Genomic DNA, 15,203 nt, shown 5'->3' with positions numbered 1-15,203 from the left:
ATATTTTCCATTTATTGCCCATAATAAGGAAAGTGACCAGCATATTAAATCAAAATTACAGGAGAAAGTTAAGGAAAAATAACAAGGACATGCTTTGTGCCCAGTACATAACCTTCCATTTATTTCCCCTAAGAAGAAAATGGACTGGCATGTGTGTCGTATATGGATGGATTTGCTCTAGAAGGATGTGTATAAAACCAGTACTAGTTCTTGTTTCTGGGCAGAGGGGCTGAGCAGCCAGCAGGCAAAGGATACTTAAATTTTATTGCATGCTCTTTGGTTAGTGAAAGAATGCACTATTATTTACCATATTTCTTTCTCAGAAAAACAAATCTGCAAAATATTGTTTGAAAGAAAGTTTAATGACTGAAATCTGACAGAAAGCGGAGATTTATTTTGTATTTCAGAAGCTTGTTTATTCCTTAGGTAGTCGCTGAGCTCCTACTTGCCACCAGGCCCAGAGGCAAGCTGTGGGATGCAGATGATTTTAGACAGCAACGAGTGTCCTGAAGAGCAGGAAAAAGTAGATTGAGGTGGAGAACAACTAGGATGGAAGGTGGGGGCTGTTTAGGGGAAATGACCTGAAGGAAATCCCTCTGAAAACATAACATTGCAGCTGACAACTGAATGATAGGAAGCCACTTACCTGGGGAAAATCAGGGTGGGAGCAGTCGAGGTACAGCAAGAGCCCAGCAAGGGAGAGATCATTCGGGAGAGCTTCCGCAAGGGGAAAAGCTTGTGACCCATGCATGGCCTGAGTGCAAACTACAGTGCAACACGCTAGCCTGGGGTGAAAACCCGAGCCTACCTGCAGGAGACACTAGAAGTGGGACTCGGTGGGACTAGGTTTGGGTCAGGAGGATGAGGCCAGAGTCCCAAGGGCCCTGAGTGCTGGGAGTCCTGCCAGACTCTCAGTTATCTGCGGGGGCCACACTCAGGGGATCTTGTAGGCATCATCTGCAGTCTATGTTTAGACTTCCATGGGTATTGCAGTGATTCTTTTCACTCTGCCCATATTAGAGGTGTGTGCTCTAAAACAGAATACAGAGCAAGGACAGGTAAGGCTTTTTCTTTCTGACTTGCAGAGAGGCTCATTACACGTTTAAAAAGGAAAGGGCAGCACAAACAGCCGTGCTGTGGTGTATAGCATGGGATGGAAATTTGAGTCCTGACTCAGTCCTACTGACTCTTCTCCCCGGTGCTGGGGGCTACCACGACCCCACAGTCTGCCACACGCAATCAAGTTGAAATTCATGTTACTTCCGTACAGTTCTGAGGTTCAACAGATGACAGAGATTAGTAGGAGTGATAGGTCAGAGGTTACGCCATTTGGTAAGCCATTAGGTAAACAGGAGTACATTTCTGCCAGACCTCAACAGAAATGAATTTGTGTCTCAGATTCCACTTCCTTGTAATGGGTACATGTGGCTTTTATTCTTGTTTGTCCATTTTAATGAAGAAAAAAGAAAATTAAGCTCATTAGTAGACATACTCTACTTCTTCCTTATGGTGACTGACAAATATGCAAAGGATGTGTTTCTTTTAAAACTACACTGAGGTACGCGCTCGTGTGATTTACAGGGTACTTTGTGAATTTTCATTTTAGATCTGCTTGCCAGTTCCTTTATGGTTTTACCACAGGCTTATTTTGGTTAAACAGATATTTTTTGCCTATATAATAGTCATATACTTTGGTTAGAGTTGTGTACATCCTAAGCTATCAACGTTATTACGCACTGATTTTCAGGTCTTTGAAACATGGTCTGTACAGCATAAAGTCACACCAGAATCTGATGGTTTTTGTTTTTTGTTTCTTTAATTTTAAATGACACGCAGTTAGCAGCTTCAGTTACTTGAGAAGAGAGAAAGTGTGCCTCAAAAGACAGGAGAAAGCCCCAGGATCTTCCAAAATCTCTATGTATTACTAGTTTAGGGGCTGGGGATTTAGTTGGGGTTGGGGATTTAGCTTAGGGCAAAAGCGCCTGCCTGGCAAGCACAAGGTCGTGAGTTTGGTTCCCGGTACCAGAGAAAAACCAAAAAAAAAAAAAAAAAAAAAAAATGCTAGTTTAGACAGAATTCTACCAAAATGAGTCAGTGTCTGTCTTAACTATAGGACAGGTGAAGCCTCACTTCCAATGCTTCAGAGAAGAGATGGGCGCTGGAAGAGGTCTAAGGAGGGCAGGAGAAACACACCCCAGAGCTCAGCACTAGCACCACCTTTGCCTGGATGCCTTAAACAGTACTCAGGAACATCCCTTCTTGGCCATATATGATACAAACTATACAATCCTGAGTAATCAGGGGGAAGTTCAGATTAGAGGAGTGCTGTGGGGTGAGGCAGTACTTCCATCCCAGAATGGATTTTGAAGTGTGTATTTTTGTTGTTTACATTAACACAAAACTCTCCTTTACCTAAAGGGATTATGTAGCTGATCCTCTCCCTCTGGGTTCCCAGACAAGAAAAGCATTGCAATCTTACCATGTTCAAAAACTTCACGTGGCAGAAACTAAAACTATCTTGTTCCCTAACAAGGCCCAGGTTGTAATTCTTAACTCAGAAGGTTGCATGCTGCTGTACACACCGACAGAGCATTTATTCCTCTTGGAAAAGCTTGCTCCTTATTGATCTCGGTTGGCTTTATTGATTTCACTCGGAGCTGTATTTAAAGTTACCACGCGCTAACCCCCAATTATTTTCCCTTCACTTTTCAGTATGTTTAGAAAGTAGCTAACATTTTTCTTCTCCGTTTGCTGTGGAAGCTAGCAGTTCCTGTTTAAAAAAATCTGGCTGTAGTAGTCTAAGGTCATAAGAAACATTTCATTCTTCAGAATAGCAGTGCAGTTTGAATTGCTTTTAAACGGCCTATGGCCATAAGTAAGAAAGAAAGGAAAATTATTGATTACCGAGATGGCTTTGTGGTACCATCCTTTCACTAGCCTGTAATTGATTGAGCCTTTTGACATCCGCCAGTGATTTTTTTTTTTTTGCCCCCTCTTTTGGAAATTCAGCTCCGTTTCCACCCCACACGATGCCTTACAGATTGCGACTTTTATTTGTGGTATCTGTATTTTGTTGTTGACATTAATGAGCTTACTGCACAATATCACAAGAGAAATGGTGTTGCTATTTGGAATGTTAATGAATTGCTTGCCTGGCCAATTGCCATTTGTTCCAGTGTGTGAATGTGTGTGTGTGTGTGTGTGTGTGTGTGTGTGTGTGTGTGTAGAAGAGAGACGAGTAGCAGGGGAGGGATTGGATTTTTTTTTTTTTTCCTCTTTGCAGCCAGTGACGTGAGCCGTGCTTGGAACGATCAGACTCGCTGCAAACAGGGTAGTTGAAGATGCTGGGGGAGGCAGCCTGGTGCTTCTGAAGCTAAGACAGATCACGGCACTCAGGAGCTGCTCAGGCACAACCCGGCAGACTTCCTCCAGCGTGAGAGCCTTGTGACGGGTGGAAAGTGCCTTTTTATTTCTCCAAACCCCTTCCCTAGTGGACCTGCAAAATGATTGGCGTGAATAGTGTGCAGAGTGCCAGCAAGGTACGGGTGAGGACTTCAGGTTCTGTGAAATACTCCCGGGAGGATTCTATCCGGCGGCAGTCCCACCGGTCAAAGTCTATGAAAATTTCCAACTCCTCGGAGTTTTCTGCTAAGGAGACCAAGGTAAAGAAATGCCACGTTAAACATTATTGACTATTGTATGGTGGGATCACAGAATTTGATAGTCTCTGCCAGGGTCTCTCTACTGTGCCGTGACAGACTGAGAAAGTAGCAGGGAGTATAAAATGGCTCTAGAGGACAGGTGAGCTTCAGTGAGAGGGATGGGACCTGAACTCCAGGTACAGAGGTGACTGTGGATGGGCCAGCCTTGCACAGAGCCGGTTTGTGGGAGAGAGGGGTCGAAGCAGTGTTCTAACTGAGGCGACTGTGGGAAACTGGTGGTTGGCACCTTGATCTCATTTTTAGCCTCAGAAATTGCTTTGACAAACGGGGTTTCAGTAGAGCATATTTTTAGAACATCGGGAATAGAGAGATGTTGTGTATGATTTTATCTTTCAGTGAGTTCCTGGCCATCCCTTTCCCAGTCTCCCTGTCCCTCAATATGTGGAACTGAGGTTCAGTTGTGACCTGGTCCTGTTATAGTGCTTTCTTGTCGGGTCTGGCCTGAGGCATGTGTAATTAGGAGAAATGTCTTCTTTCATGTTCTTCCCACACATATGTACTGGTGCCATGCTGCCATTAAGCCACTTGTGTTCTTGTGGCTGTCTTTGGGATAATAAAATCTATGTTCATATGCAATGCAAAGGGAGTGATTACGTAGTGAAGTGGGCATTTACTACATGCAACATATTCTTGAGATTCTTCCCACCGCCATCTGTGTGAGCAGGGTACTCAGAAACACTCCCACTCCACAGGTTTAAAAATGGAATAATGGAATCATAGGCTCACAGAACTCTAGGGCTGGAGATGTGGCTGATTATAACAGACTCAGAAGCTTAAAAATGTGCAGAACAAGCTTCAGGAGGTGGAGCTCAGGGTCCTTTCCACCTTCTCGTAGGCTCTGTCCAAACCCACAGAGTGACACCTGCCTTTAACCACCCCCCACACACACTTCCCACCGTGGCGCCTCTCCTGCCCCCTCCCAGGCTACTTCCTTCTGTGACATTACGTTCTGGAAAGACTTTGGTAATAACAGGTTCCCCTCAAAATGTGGTGGGGGAGGGGTTTAGAAACGTGTTGATTTTCCATCCATCCCCTTAGACTGTGATATAGTGAAGTCTCACCCCATGAAGCGTTAGCGAATTGTTTGCCTCCAGTAAGTTTTTAGACGTGGTTTTTTCCTCCTCAGTTTTTTTTTTTTTTAAACTGTAGTATTAGGAAGAAACATGTGTCTCTACAGTCTTCTAATGTGACCTGGATGGAGTGTACAGGTTCCTGGCTAACTATTGTGAGATCTCCTGTGATATAATGACTGTGGTCTCCTGCTGGGTTAGACTCAGAGGTTTATGACAGTGTCAGATAAATAAATATGTCTAGGCATGCGTGCGATTTGCAACGTGGCTATAAAATTGGCTCCTGCAAAGAGCATTAATTAGCATTCCTGGATTTTCTTTCATATACCTTAATATGTATTATACCCATAGCATACAGTCAAAAGCCATGAGAAATAAAAGGTCATTAACATATTATGTTCCCACCACCCATCCTGACGATAATTCAGACATTTTAATGTGAGTGCGTTTGGCCAAAATTAGGGTACATAGTGTCACGCTGAAGCTGGCCCAGATTTTCTGTGTCCTGTGTTTGTCACACTGTTCAGGCACTCCGGTTTGATACATATCTATGCAAGAGAAGGCCAAGCAGATTTTTAAAAACATAATGCAAACCTTGTAAGGAGTCAGTAGTGGAAAAGGCTCCTGGCAGACCCGTAGTCGAGATGCCATCACATGATACTTTGGAGGTTATAGTCCATTTAAAAAAATATATTTTGAGGCATAGGTAGAGTCTAAGTTCTGTGGTGTGTATTCAACAATATATCCAAGCTGCTACCTGCTCATAGTAGATGTTCTTCTAGGATTATGTAGTTTTTTAAATAAAATGTCAAAAGTAGTGGCCAGTTAGCTGGGCTGGTTAAAATGAATTACTAGAGACAGGTAATAGAAAAATCATCAGAAAAGAAAATTTCGTAGATTGAACTTAACCACTTACGAGCCATTTTTAGATTCTAAATGAATAACATATAGGTTTATGTCCTAAATTAGTGAATGGAACAATACTACAGATATGTGTAAATATGGGACAATCCATACTCTTACCCACAGTGTGCATATATTACCTCAAGTGTGAATAATCAGAATTCTCATTTGCCCTACTTATATCTAGTAGTACTTTTTTGGTATTTAAAGTCAGTGTTTCCTCCCATTTATCATATAAATAACACTTTTATTATCTGGTTCTTCACTGAAAAGTACAAGCTGTCTAATCTGATGATTAAAAGAAATTTTACTCCCTCTGCCCTCAGACTACCCACCCTTCCCCCCATTAAAAATGATAAGGCTCCATTAGTGCATGATATGCTTGTGGGATTTAATTCTCTATCTCTAGAACTCTGCATCTTTGTAGAACAGGTGTAATAATCATTTCTTCTTTTTTAGAACATTGGAATTATAGTATGTTATGTATTCCATGAAAACTTTTACTCTGATTTTTTTTCTTTATTTTGCTGGCCGTTAAACCCAAAATGTTTTATTTAAACATTGACTCATTTGTCCTCCCTTTTTATCTGGTTTCTTCATTTTTATTCTTCATTTGAAGTAAATGTTAAAGGACTCCTGAAAAGATTAGATATTCCTTGTCTTTAATTTTAGTGAAATATCTTAAAAGCTTTCTTCAATCTAATCACCGTAATGAAGAAAATTGAGTTTTCTAATTTTTTGTGCCCTATATTGACAGCCTGAAGAGTATTATTTAACCCACTAAGACCCAGCTTCTGTGTGATACTGTCTTTAAAATTTGCTTTTCCACATGACTCTTCTTTTTCCCTTTAAAGTAGTTTAACTCCTACTCTTTCCTTTGACGAGAGTGTGGCTTTGTCCTTTTCTAGATAACATTGCCCATTGCTTATATCCAATTCTGAAACAGATAAAATGCAAAGGACAAAAATATATTCATATATTTTGGAAGAGTATGCATTTTGTGGAGACTAATATTCATTATTAAAGTGCATTATTTCTAACTTTTGACTTCTACCATTTATCAGTTAGTATTTGGTATTGGAAGAGTTATCAGTGAGCCTCCTGGCCAGGAGGGGGCAGTGCAGATCTTCCTGCAGTCCAGCCCAGCGGGTTGCTCTGCCTCTGACAGAACTAACGTTTTGGCATCAATTTCTTAAAAGTAGGATACTCCAGAATTTAGGATGCATAGTATAAGAACTTGTTGACATTTTTTCTTTCTTTTTACTATGCTAAGGACCAAACCCAGTGCTTCACGTATACTAAGCAAGTGCTCTACCACTCAGCTACCTCCTCAGCCCAAAGCATGCTGATTTAAGCCTTAGTTCTGCCAAATATTTCTAAGTTTTTCTCTGAATTATATCTCAAAAAGTATTCTGGTATTATTTAGTTTTTAACTTCAGTAAGGCTTAAAACGCAAATCTGTAAAAATTCATGTGGGTACTGCCTTTCCTTTCCTTTTTTTTTTTCCCCCTTTCCCATATATTGCCAGGTACTTAGATGGGAAGAAATCTCAACCCAATGCTTCTGTTTCTTTCTATTAGGGTACAAATAACATGCCTGGTTGATCCTTGAGACGTCCTTTTGAGGAATAGTATAAGGCAAGAGATTAAATAATTATAACTTCTAGTTAATGATGCTGTGGATTCACATAAACCATTTAAAGCTGTTTAGTAATATACCAAATAAATCAGTTTCTTGAGTAGTGAAATATTAGAAACTTCAGTAAAGCTGTTGACACTTTACATAGTACATACATAGTGGGGACATTAGCTGTCTACTTTCTGGGCCACGATGCCCCTCAAGGCCGGCCTAGATTTTGCTTAAGTAGTAGAAATGTTCACCTAGGCAAGTTACTACTCCCTGAGACTCATGTGTAAATCACAGGAACTGAGAAAATGATCTTACTCCTGAGCAATTTTTTGTAATATTGGGAAGGTGAGTAGGGTATTTCCTCTATTAAAGAGAACTGAAGACCAAGTTAGAGTCAAGGAAAGTGACTTTTATATGGATTGAGAATAAACTCCTTGTACTAGATGTTAACCGCACACCTCAGAAAGAAAAATGGAAGTACTTTGCCAGAAAACACTGCGTTGGGAGCGCATAATTCATTGCTTTCTAAAACATGGTGCAATAATGTTGAAAGGCACCATCAACTCTATTCTTTCTATTCTGCAAAAGCTTTACTTGCTATTTCTTTAGCATTGTTAGGTAAATGCTAATCACTTTTCCCCTGTGAGTCAAATCAATACACAAAAGAACCTGAAGAAATCTTTACAATGCCCCTGTGCAACCTGAAGGTTTAGTGGGAGGTTTGCAGAATGATGTCACTCTTTCCTAGATCATTTTTGTTCTTCAGACTAAGTCTAGAGCTTAGGAAGGAAATTCCCATCAACTGGGTCATTCATATCCGCCTGTTTAAAAATGTATCACTCATGGAATATGGAGAAAATACTTTATCCTTTGAGCTTTTTCTTACAAATGCATTTATATATTTTTCAATTCTAAAATTGAAGTAGAACATCTTTTAGCCTCACAGATTCATCTGTTAGTGGAATCCTTTCAGAGGGACACTCTGGAAACTATTGGGCTAGCACATCAAGAATATCTCTGGACACTAGTTATATCCTGGCGTGAAGGAGAATCAGAGAGAAGATGTTGTTTACAAAGCAAGTCTGGTAGTGCAAAGAAAAAGACAAATTTACCTCTACTTTCCTAAATTGGCTCCACTGTCTTTACACCACACTTCTTGTGTTCCGGGAAGTTATGCTTTTCCTACTGCTATCATTGTGCCAGACTAACACATCCTGATATCTTAATGTGATTCTTACCCTGGGGAAGGGGGGAATCTTAAGAGGGATCTGGTTGCTTCTGAAAGCTAGTTCTTCAAACTGTCATTATCAATAGCTCTACATGACCCTTAAGACTTGAGTCAGACTTGGCCCAGAATAAAAGTTTTTCCTACCTTTGGGTTTAGGTTTCAATTGCCAAAGCTAGCAGAGTGTCTTGGTTTGTATTGTTGGCTTGCTTAAGCTCCCCCTTAATTCTTACACCTCCCCTCTCCCCAGGTTGTTTCTGTGAATTTATCATATTCTACACGTACTTTCATACAAGTGAGCACCACTTTTAAAAGGCTGTCCAAATGATTATTTAGGAGGGAATGTTGAACAGTCATGCTTCTGGTGGGGTGACATTTGTTGACCATTGAAGATAATTAACAGCAGATCTCCTCCATCACATCTCCTTTTCCCTTGAGTAAGGTATAAGGGGTACTGGGCTTGGTTGGAGTGTTTCTAAGATAACTACCAATGCTTACTCTGCTCCCCTTACTGTAAACTCTGCGCATGTTCTTTCTGTGAGGATGTCCAGAATTTCAATACAATATTTGAACGCTTAAAGAAAATGATGGTCCGGGCTCCCATGCCTGGTAAGCTGGTGTTAATACCCTTGTCAGAATCAAGAGAAAAGTAAAAGAAAAATCTAAGAAATATTCGTAGAAGTGAAGAGGCAAAAAATACTTGTTTTTAAAAGTCATTCTTGAAGATCAGGGAGAGAAGTAAGAAAACATATGATGATTATCTGCTTTGTGTTTTCCAGGATATGCCTTCATTTAATGCAACCTGTTGTTAGATTATGCCTGGTGTAAAACTGAGGGATTGTATTCATCTCAGGTTTTAATGGAAGCTTTTAGAAAAAGTTCCTTATATACTCATTCATAATGATACAGAAACCATGAGTAGCTGAGCAGAATGGCTTCCTCCTCGGTATTTTATCATGAGATTGCTGTTCCATTTTTAATGTTAATTAAGAGTTTGCAGTTTTGCCTTATCATCCAAGCAGATCCTGTTTCATTAATTTTTTAAAATCCAACTGATGAAAGTAAAATAATACTCCAGTGAACTGGAGCCCCCAAACACGTAGGAATAACTGTCTTATGTTCAGACACAGCAGACTCACGTCTAAAAGGATCGGCCACTGCGTACTAGTAAAGGAAACAATTTGACAGGAATGGGTAACAGTTGTAAATATCTAGGCCTTAAATATCAGTGCACCCAACTGCATAAAATAAACACCATTAGAGTGGAAATGACAGACAGGAACTAATGCAATCACATTGGGGGATTTCAGTACTTCACTGTTGCAATTAGACAGGTCAACCAGATAAAAAATAATTGATGAAAACATCAGTTAAACCACGCCACTGAACAATGGGTATAACAGATATCTATGAAGTGTTTCATCCAACAACAAAATGCACATTTTTCTCAACAGCAATTGGAACTTTTTCCAAAATAGACCGTGTGTTAGACCGAGTCGTGGCAAACCTAAGGCACACATGCCTCAGCAGGCTGCTCATTATCAGTGAAAACTCTAAGGGGCTGGGGATTTAGCTCAGCGGCAAAGCGCCTGCCTGGCAAGCACAAGGTCGTGAGTTCGGTTCCCGGTACCGGAGAAAAACCAAAAAAAAAAAAAAAAAAAACAACTCTAAAAAGGTTAGCCATTCCTATGGGCAGTAACACCTGCTTCAGTAAATACAAAAAATTCGAAATGGTCTCCTGAATGCTATCAAACCATAATGGAAAGAGGCTAGAAACCAACAGGAAAAAAAGCCACAGAAACTGCATGAACACGTGGAGAGTAAATAATACAATATTGAATAATCAGTGAATTACAGAAGAAATCAGGGAAGAAATTTTTTAAAAAATTCTTAGAATCAAATGACAATGGAAGCATAACGCATCCACTCTAAGGGATACAATGAAAGTATTTTTAAGAGGAAAATTTATAACCATAAATGAATACATAAAAAGAATAGAGTGACCCTAAATAAGTGGCCTAACAGTGCATCTCAAGGTCCTAGAAAGACAAGAACAATTCAAATTCAAAACTAATTGAAAGAAATTACAAAATCAGAGCAGAAATTAATGACATTGAGAGTAGGAAAGCAATGCAAAGAATCTATGAATCAAAGAGCTGCTTCTTGGAAAGGCTAGGGAGGGGTCTATGGGTGGAGAGAGATGGGAACAGAAGGGGATGTGACGTGTATATGTTCTGGATCCCCCATGATGACTGGATTTACTGTGTATCTGAACCATATACTAATAAAATAAATTAAGAATAAATTTAAAAACGTGTGCCACGTTCTGATGATGTAATGTTTACTATGCCTATTTACTATACCTGAAATTTGTTTCTCTGGGTAGATGCCATGGAATGTTTTATGTCAAAACTTTTATGAGGGGACTACAGGCTGAGTCCCTTTATTCCCAGCCTGGCTTTTCCCATGACATGCTATTGGTTGTAGCCTGCAGTGGATTCATTACTATCAGATTCAGATCTCATGAGCCCAGTGCTTGTTTGATGTCAGTAAGTCAAATGAGATTATATAACTATCCCGGACAAGCTAATATCCTTCTTGTATTCAGGTGCAATTTACTGGAATCAGCTTCAGCTCTACGACTGAGAAGTCCACTGTGAATGCCCTGGTATTTACAGTAAGCATTAAGACCTTCTCTAGGTCTTAAGAGCCCCAGCATTTTATGACAAGGAAATTTATTCCTATTGAGCTTTTTACTAGTTTTCTGCTAACATAAGATCTCCTAACATAAGTAAGCCTGAAGGGTTGGGGTCTTAGACTAGACTAACAGTGAAGCAAACATAGGAAGTATTTTGGAGAAGATCTTTTATATCACTGTGAGAAACAAAATACTGGCTAATTCATACTGATTTATGATACTTCTCTTCCTAGTACACTTTCTTAAAAACAGGTAAAATTCTGGAAAGGATTTCCAGAATACTCTTCTGACTGCACATTGTTTTGAGGGGCCTTTTGCATGCCTTACCAATTCCTCTTAGACCACGGTTAAATGGTATTCATGAATAGCAAATATTTACCTCTTAAAATGAGAGTTTAAGGAAACAATAAGCATTTATATGCTCTGTGCAAATAACGATTTTCAGAATGATAGTGGATCTTCAGGGACACAGCAAATAAGAGGATCCCCTCAAGATGTCAACAAAGCCAGGTGTGGTGGTGCATGCCTATAATCCCAGCACAAGGGAGGCTGAGGCAAGAGGATCTTTGCTAGTTCAAGATCAGCCTCGGCTGCAAAGTGAGCTCAAGGCCAGCCTGAACTGCACAGGGAGACCCTGTCTCAAAAAAAAAAAAAAGATGTCAGCAAAATTTGAAAGACGGAAATCAGATTGGCTTGTTAAGGATTATAGCATTGCAGAGAAAGCTGACAGGCAGGTGCCTGCGACCTAGACATCAAGCAAAGCAACAGACTGTTGGACCCCCACTGGAGCACAGGAAAGACCTGGCAATAGGAACTGGCTACTTCTGAGAGTGGGTCAGAGCAAGGGAATCCCTTCCAGGCCTCTAACATAGGGGGTAGGTAGATTAGGTAGGTGCCCTGCCCTACTTTGTGTGGCCCCATGTCAGTCCCCATCACTGCCATTTTCTACTCCTTTTTTATGTTAATTTAACCAGAGGCTTTGGGCTTAGAGATCAGGCTCAGTGAAGGCCTGCAGTGAGATCCCTGTGTTGAAAAAGGTAGGACTAAGTGAAAAAATGTGACCGTTTCCTGAAGGAAGACTCTTTTCTCTCCCCTCATAAACTTTTTTTCTCTGTTACTAGAAGAAGTAAAAGACCTGGTATCCAGCAAACAGGCAATTGTTTTTCTGGCTGTAACAGGATTTTATTTTATTTTTCATATTTGTTTTGTACTGGTACATGTTTGCAGTACATTCATCTTGGGGGATTTGTACACAGGCGTAACTAATCTTAATTCTTTTTTTTTTTTCTTGTCCCTTTCCCTTCCCCATTTACAAAAGCTCTCCTGCTATTATTTTTTTCCTTCAGTTCATCTATTTTTTTCTTTAAATCTCTTTTCTGTTCCTCCCCACCTTCTTCCCATTTCCCATTCCCTTTCCCATTTGAACAAGTTTTTCCTACTTCCGAATACCTGTCCTCCATTTTGCTCCTTATTTATACTTCAGGTCTCTCACACAAGAAAACCAATGTGATAATTAAACTTTTTGGATTTATTTCACTTCAGATTATTGTCTGGAGCTGCATCCACCCACCTAAAAATTTATCAAGTTTATCCTTCTTTGTGGCAGAGACACAGTGGGATTCCTCTAGATGCCAGGAACGGGAACAGAAAGTCCCCCCACTGCTGCTGTGCAAGAGACAGAAACCAGGCAGTTGAGATGGGAGTGGGAGAATGGAGGATTCCAAGATCACTCATGGAATACCAGTGTGGGGGGCTCTGGGGAGGGAAGATTCATAGTTGTGTGGGAGAGTGTGTAGGTGCATTAGAAATAGGTTCACAGAAAACTAGCTAAACAGCAAAATGATGTAATGATTAATTTTGAGGAATCTAGAGAGTTTACAAAAAAGGAAATGTTCCATAGTGCTCAGGTAACTCAGCCATCAGTTATACAGTCATCATAATGAAGGCCCTAAAAATTGATGAGCCTCTAGATTGTGATATAATTTTAACAGAAGTATTGGGAGAAAGGAGAATGACAGAGTAGATTAGGGGGTGTGTGTGCATGTATGTGTGTGTGTGTTGGGTGTGTTGTGTGTGTGTGAGAGAGAAATGTCCTTTTTTTCAGAGTTTTACAGTTGTAGATCAGTTGTTCAAATTAAAATTAGAAAAATCAAAATGGAATTGAAAGATGTTATCTTGGCCCGCAAGAATCAGAGGTGACATTTACAGATTATTTTCATTGAGTGCATTTTAGTAATTTTAATTATGTAAATGATATACAGAGTCCGCCAAAAAAATGGGTACACATTTCAGAGTTCACTGTACCCGTAAATGTCTGGAAGCTCATGGTCACCTCTTTGAGCACTTGTAATTATAGAGGTCAAAAATAACTTCTATTGATCTCATGATCTCAATAAATTTAGTATTAAAATATTTATGCAAGTGTTTCTTTTCCTCATGTATACATTTTTTAGAAGACTCTGTATATGTACTATCTGGAATATTTTTGAAATAAATAGGAAGAAGAATAAACAGAATGCAAAGGTACATATGTGAGTTGAATTTTCATTGACTGGAATAGTTTGTGCATTTTAATTAACTTTATGTTTAGCACAGCAGTTACTAGATACCTTTTGAAAATTAGAGATATATTTTTTCTAGGACTTTGTATGATAACAGTTTGGGGAACAGACTGTGTGCTGTTGCTAATTGCTGTCAGAGATTTTAACGTGTAGTGAAATGTTAGTGGAAGACTAGCCCTTTCCTGAGAAAGTTTTTTTTAAAATTCTGAGATTGCCTATACTATTTATTTTGATGGAATGATAAAAAATATAGTTTTTGTTCTTTTAAAAACATTTATTTCCTCCCAGCAAAACAGAAAACTGGCAATTCTGTGTAGTTCCCTAAAACGCCACTTGAAATTTTTCTTGTTTATAAAATGTGAAAGTCTAGTGTCCACTAGATTGATTTAATTTGGCTGTATTGATTGTTTGGGATAAAATCTATTTCCATTTGATTTGTCTTCATTGCTTTGCCTAATGCACGAAAATGACAGGGAACAAATGCCAGACCTGGTGTTCTTTCTAAATGTCAGAGTCCTGGGGACTTTTTTTTAACTATATCAGCCATTTATTAAAGAAGACCTGGCTTGTTATGCAGCAGGTAGTGTTTTGATTGTGCACATTAACTTTATCATCATTGTGTTCATAATCATTAAGTAATATTCACCATTTTTCTCAGGTATTTAAATGTCCTGCTTGTTACTTAAAAAGCCATTTGAAATTTATGTTTTCCTTATGTTCTCACATTCTAAAGTATTCTTTTTTCTGGCACCCATCTGCTACTTGTCCACAATTAAGTCTCATTAGGCAGACATGGTGGTGCACACCTGTAATTCCAGCACCTGGGAAGCTGAGGCAGGAGGATCACTGCAGATCACTACGAGTTCAAAGCCAGCCAGAGAGATACAATGAGACACTATCTCAAAAAAGAAAAGAAGTAGAAAACTAAAAAAAAAAAAAAAATAAATTTTATCAATGGAATGTTCTAACAGATTATTGCAAGTATAATCCATTGTCTTTGAAAATACAGGTTATGGTTATATTTTTCATTATGTGGATTAGCTATCCAAGTCTAGACAATTTTTAGCAAATCAGTAAGACTTGCAGAGGATCAGGGCATAAGAATTAAAAACAAAATCAGGAAATAACGCAATATATCTTGGTCTCACGGTCAGAGAATACACACACTAGAGAACAGTTAGACATGCTAAGAAGTGCTTTGGAAGGTAATCATTTAATCATTTAAGGATGGAGGTTTTCACTAAGAATATAACTGCATAAACCTTTTCCAAGTTCTCAGACTCTAAGGATTACACATATTGCCACACACTCAGTTTTTCCCCACCCAATGGAAAGATACTCTATGAATTGTTTTGCATCTTTCTTTCTTTATTCTATTTTATTTTATTTTATTTT

At 39.3% G+C, this 15,203-nt stretch overlaps 1 protein-coding gene across 2 annotated transcripts in view; it reads left to right on the top strand.

Annotated features, from left to right (window-relative positions):
* The window catches only part of Psd3 (pleckstrin and Sec7 domain containing 3), a 500,607-nt gene that overhangs the window by 354,566 nt on the left and 130,838 nt on the right, over nucleotides 1-15,203 (top strand). Inside the window, exon 1 of one of the 2 annotated variants that reach the window (XM_005373613.2) lies at nucleotides 3,302-3,662. The exons of the other annotated variant lie outside the window; for it this stretch is intronic. Coding sequence (XP_005373670.1) covers nucleotides 3,504-3,662 — 159 coding nt within the window. The 5' untranslated portion in view covers nucleotides 3,302-3,503. Of the gene's footprint in view, nucleotides 1-3,301; nucleotides 3,663-15,203 lie in introns of those variants that run through there. 2 annotated transcript variants of the gene reach the window in all.

Source organism: Chinchilla lanigera, unplaced genomic scaffold (genome assembly GCF_000276665.1).
Source record: "Chinchilla lanigera isolate Chin_1 unplaced genomic scaffold, ChiLan1.0 scaffold00002, whole genome shotgun sequence".
Lineage (NCBI taxonomy): Eukaryota > Metazoa > Chordata > Mammalia > Rodentia > Chinchillidae > Chinchilla > Chinchilla lanigera.
The sequence above is the reverse complement of the archived record's forward strand: the minus strand, read 5'-3'. Positions and strand labels throughout refer to the sequence as shown.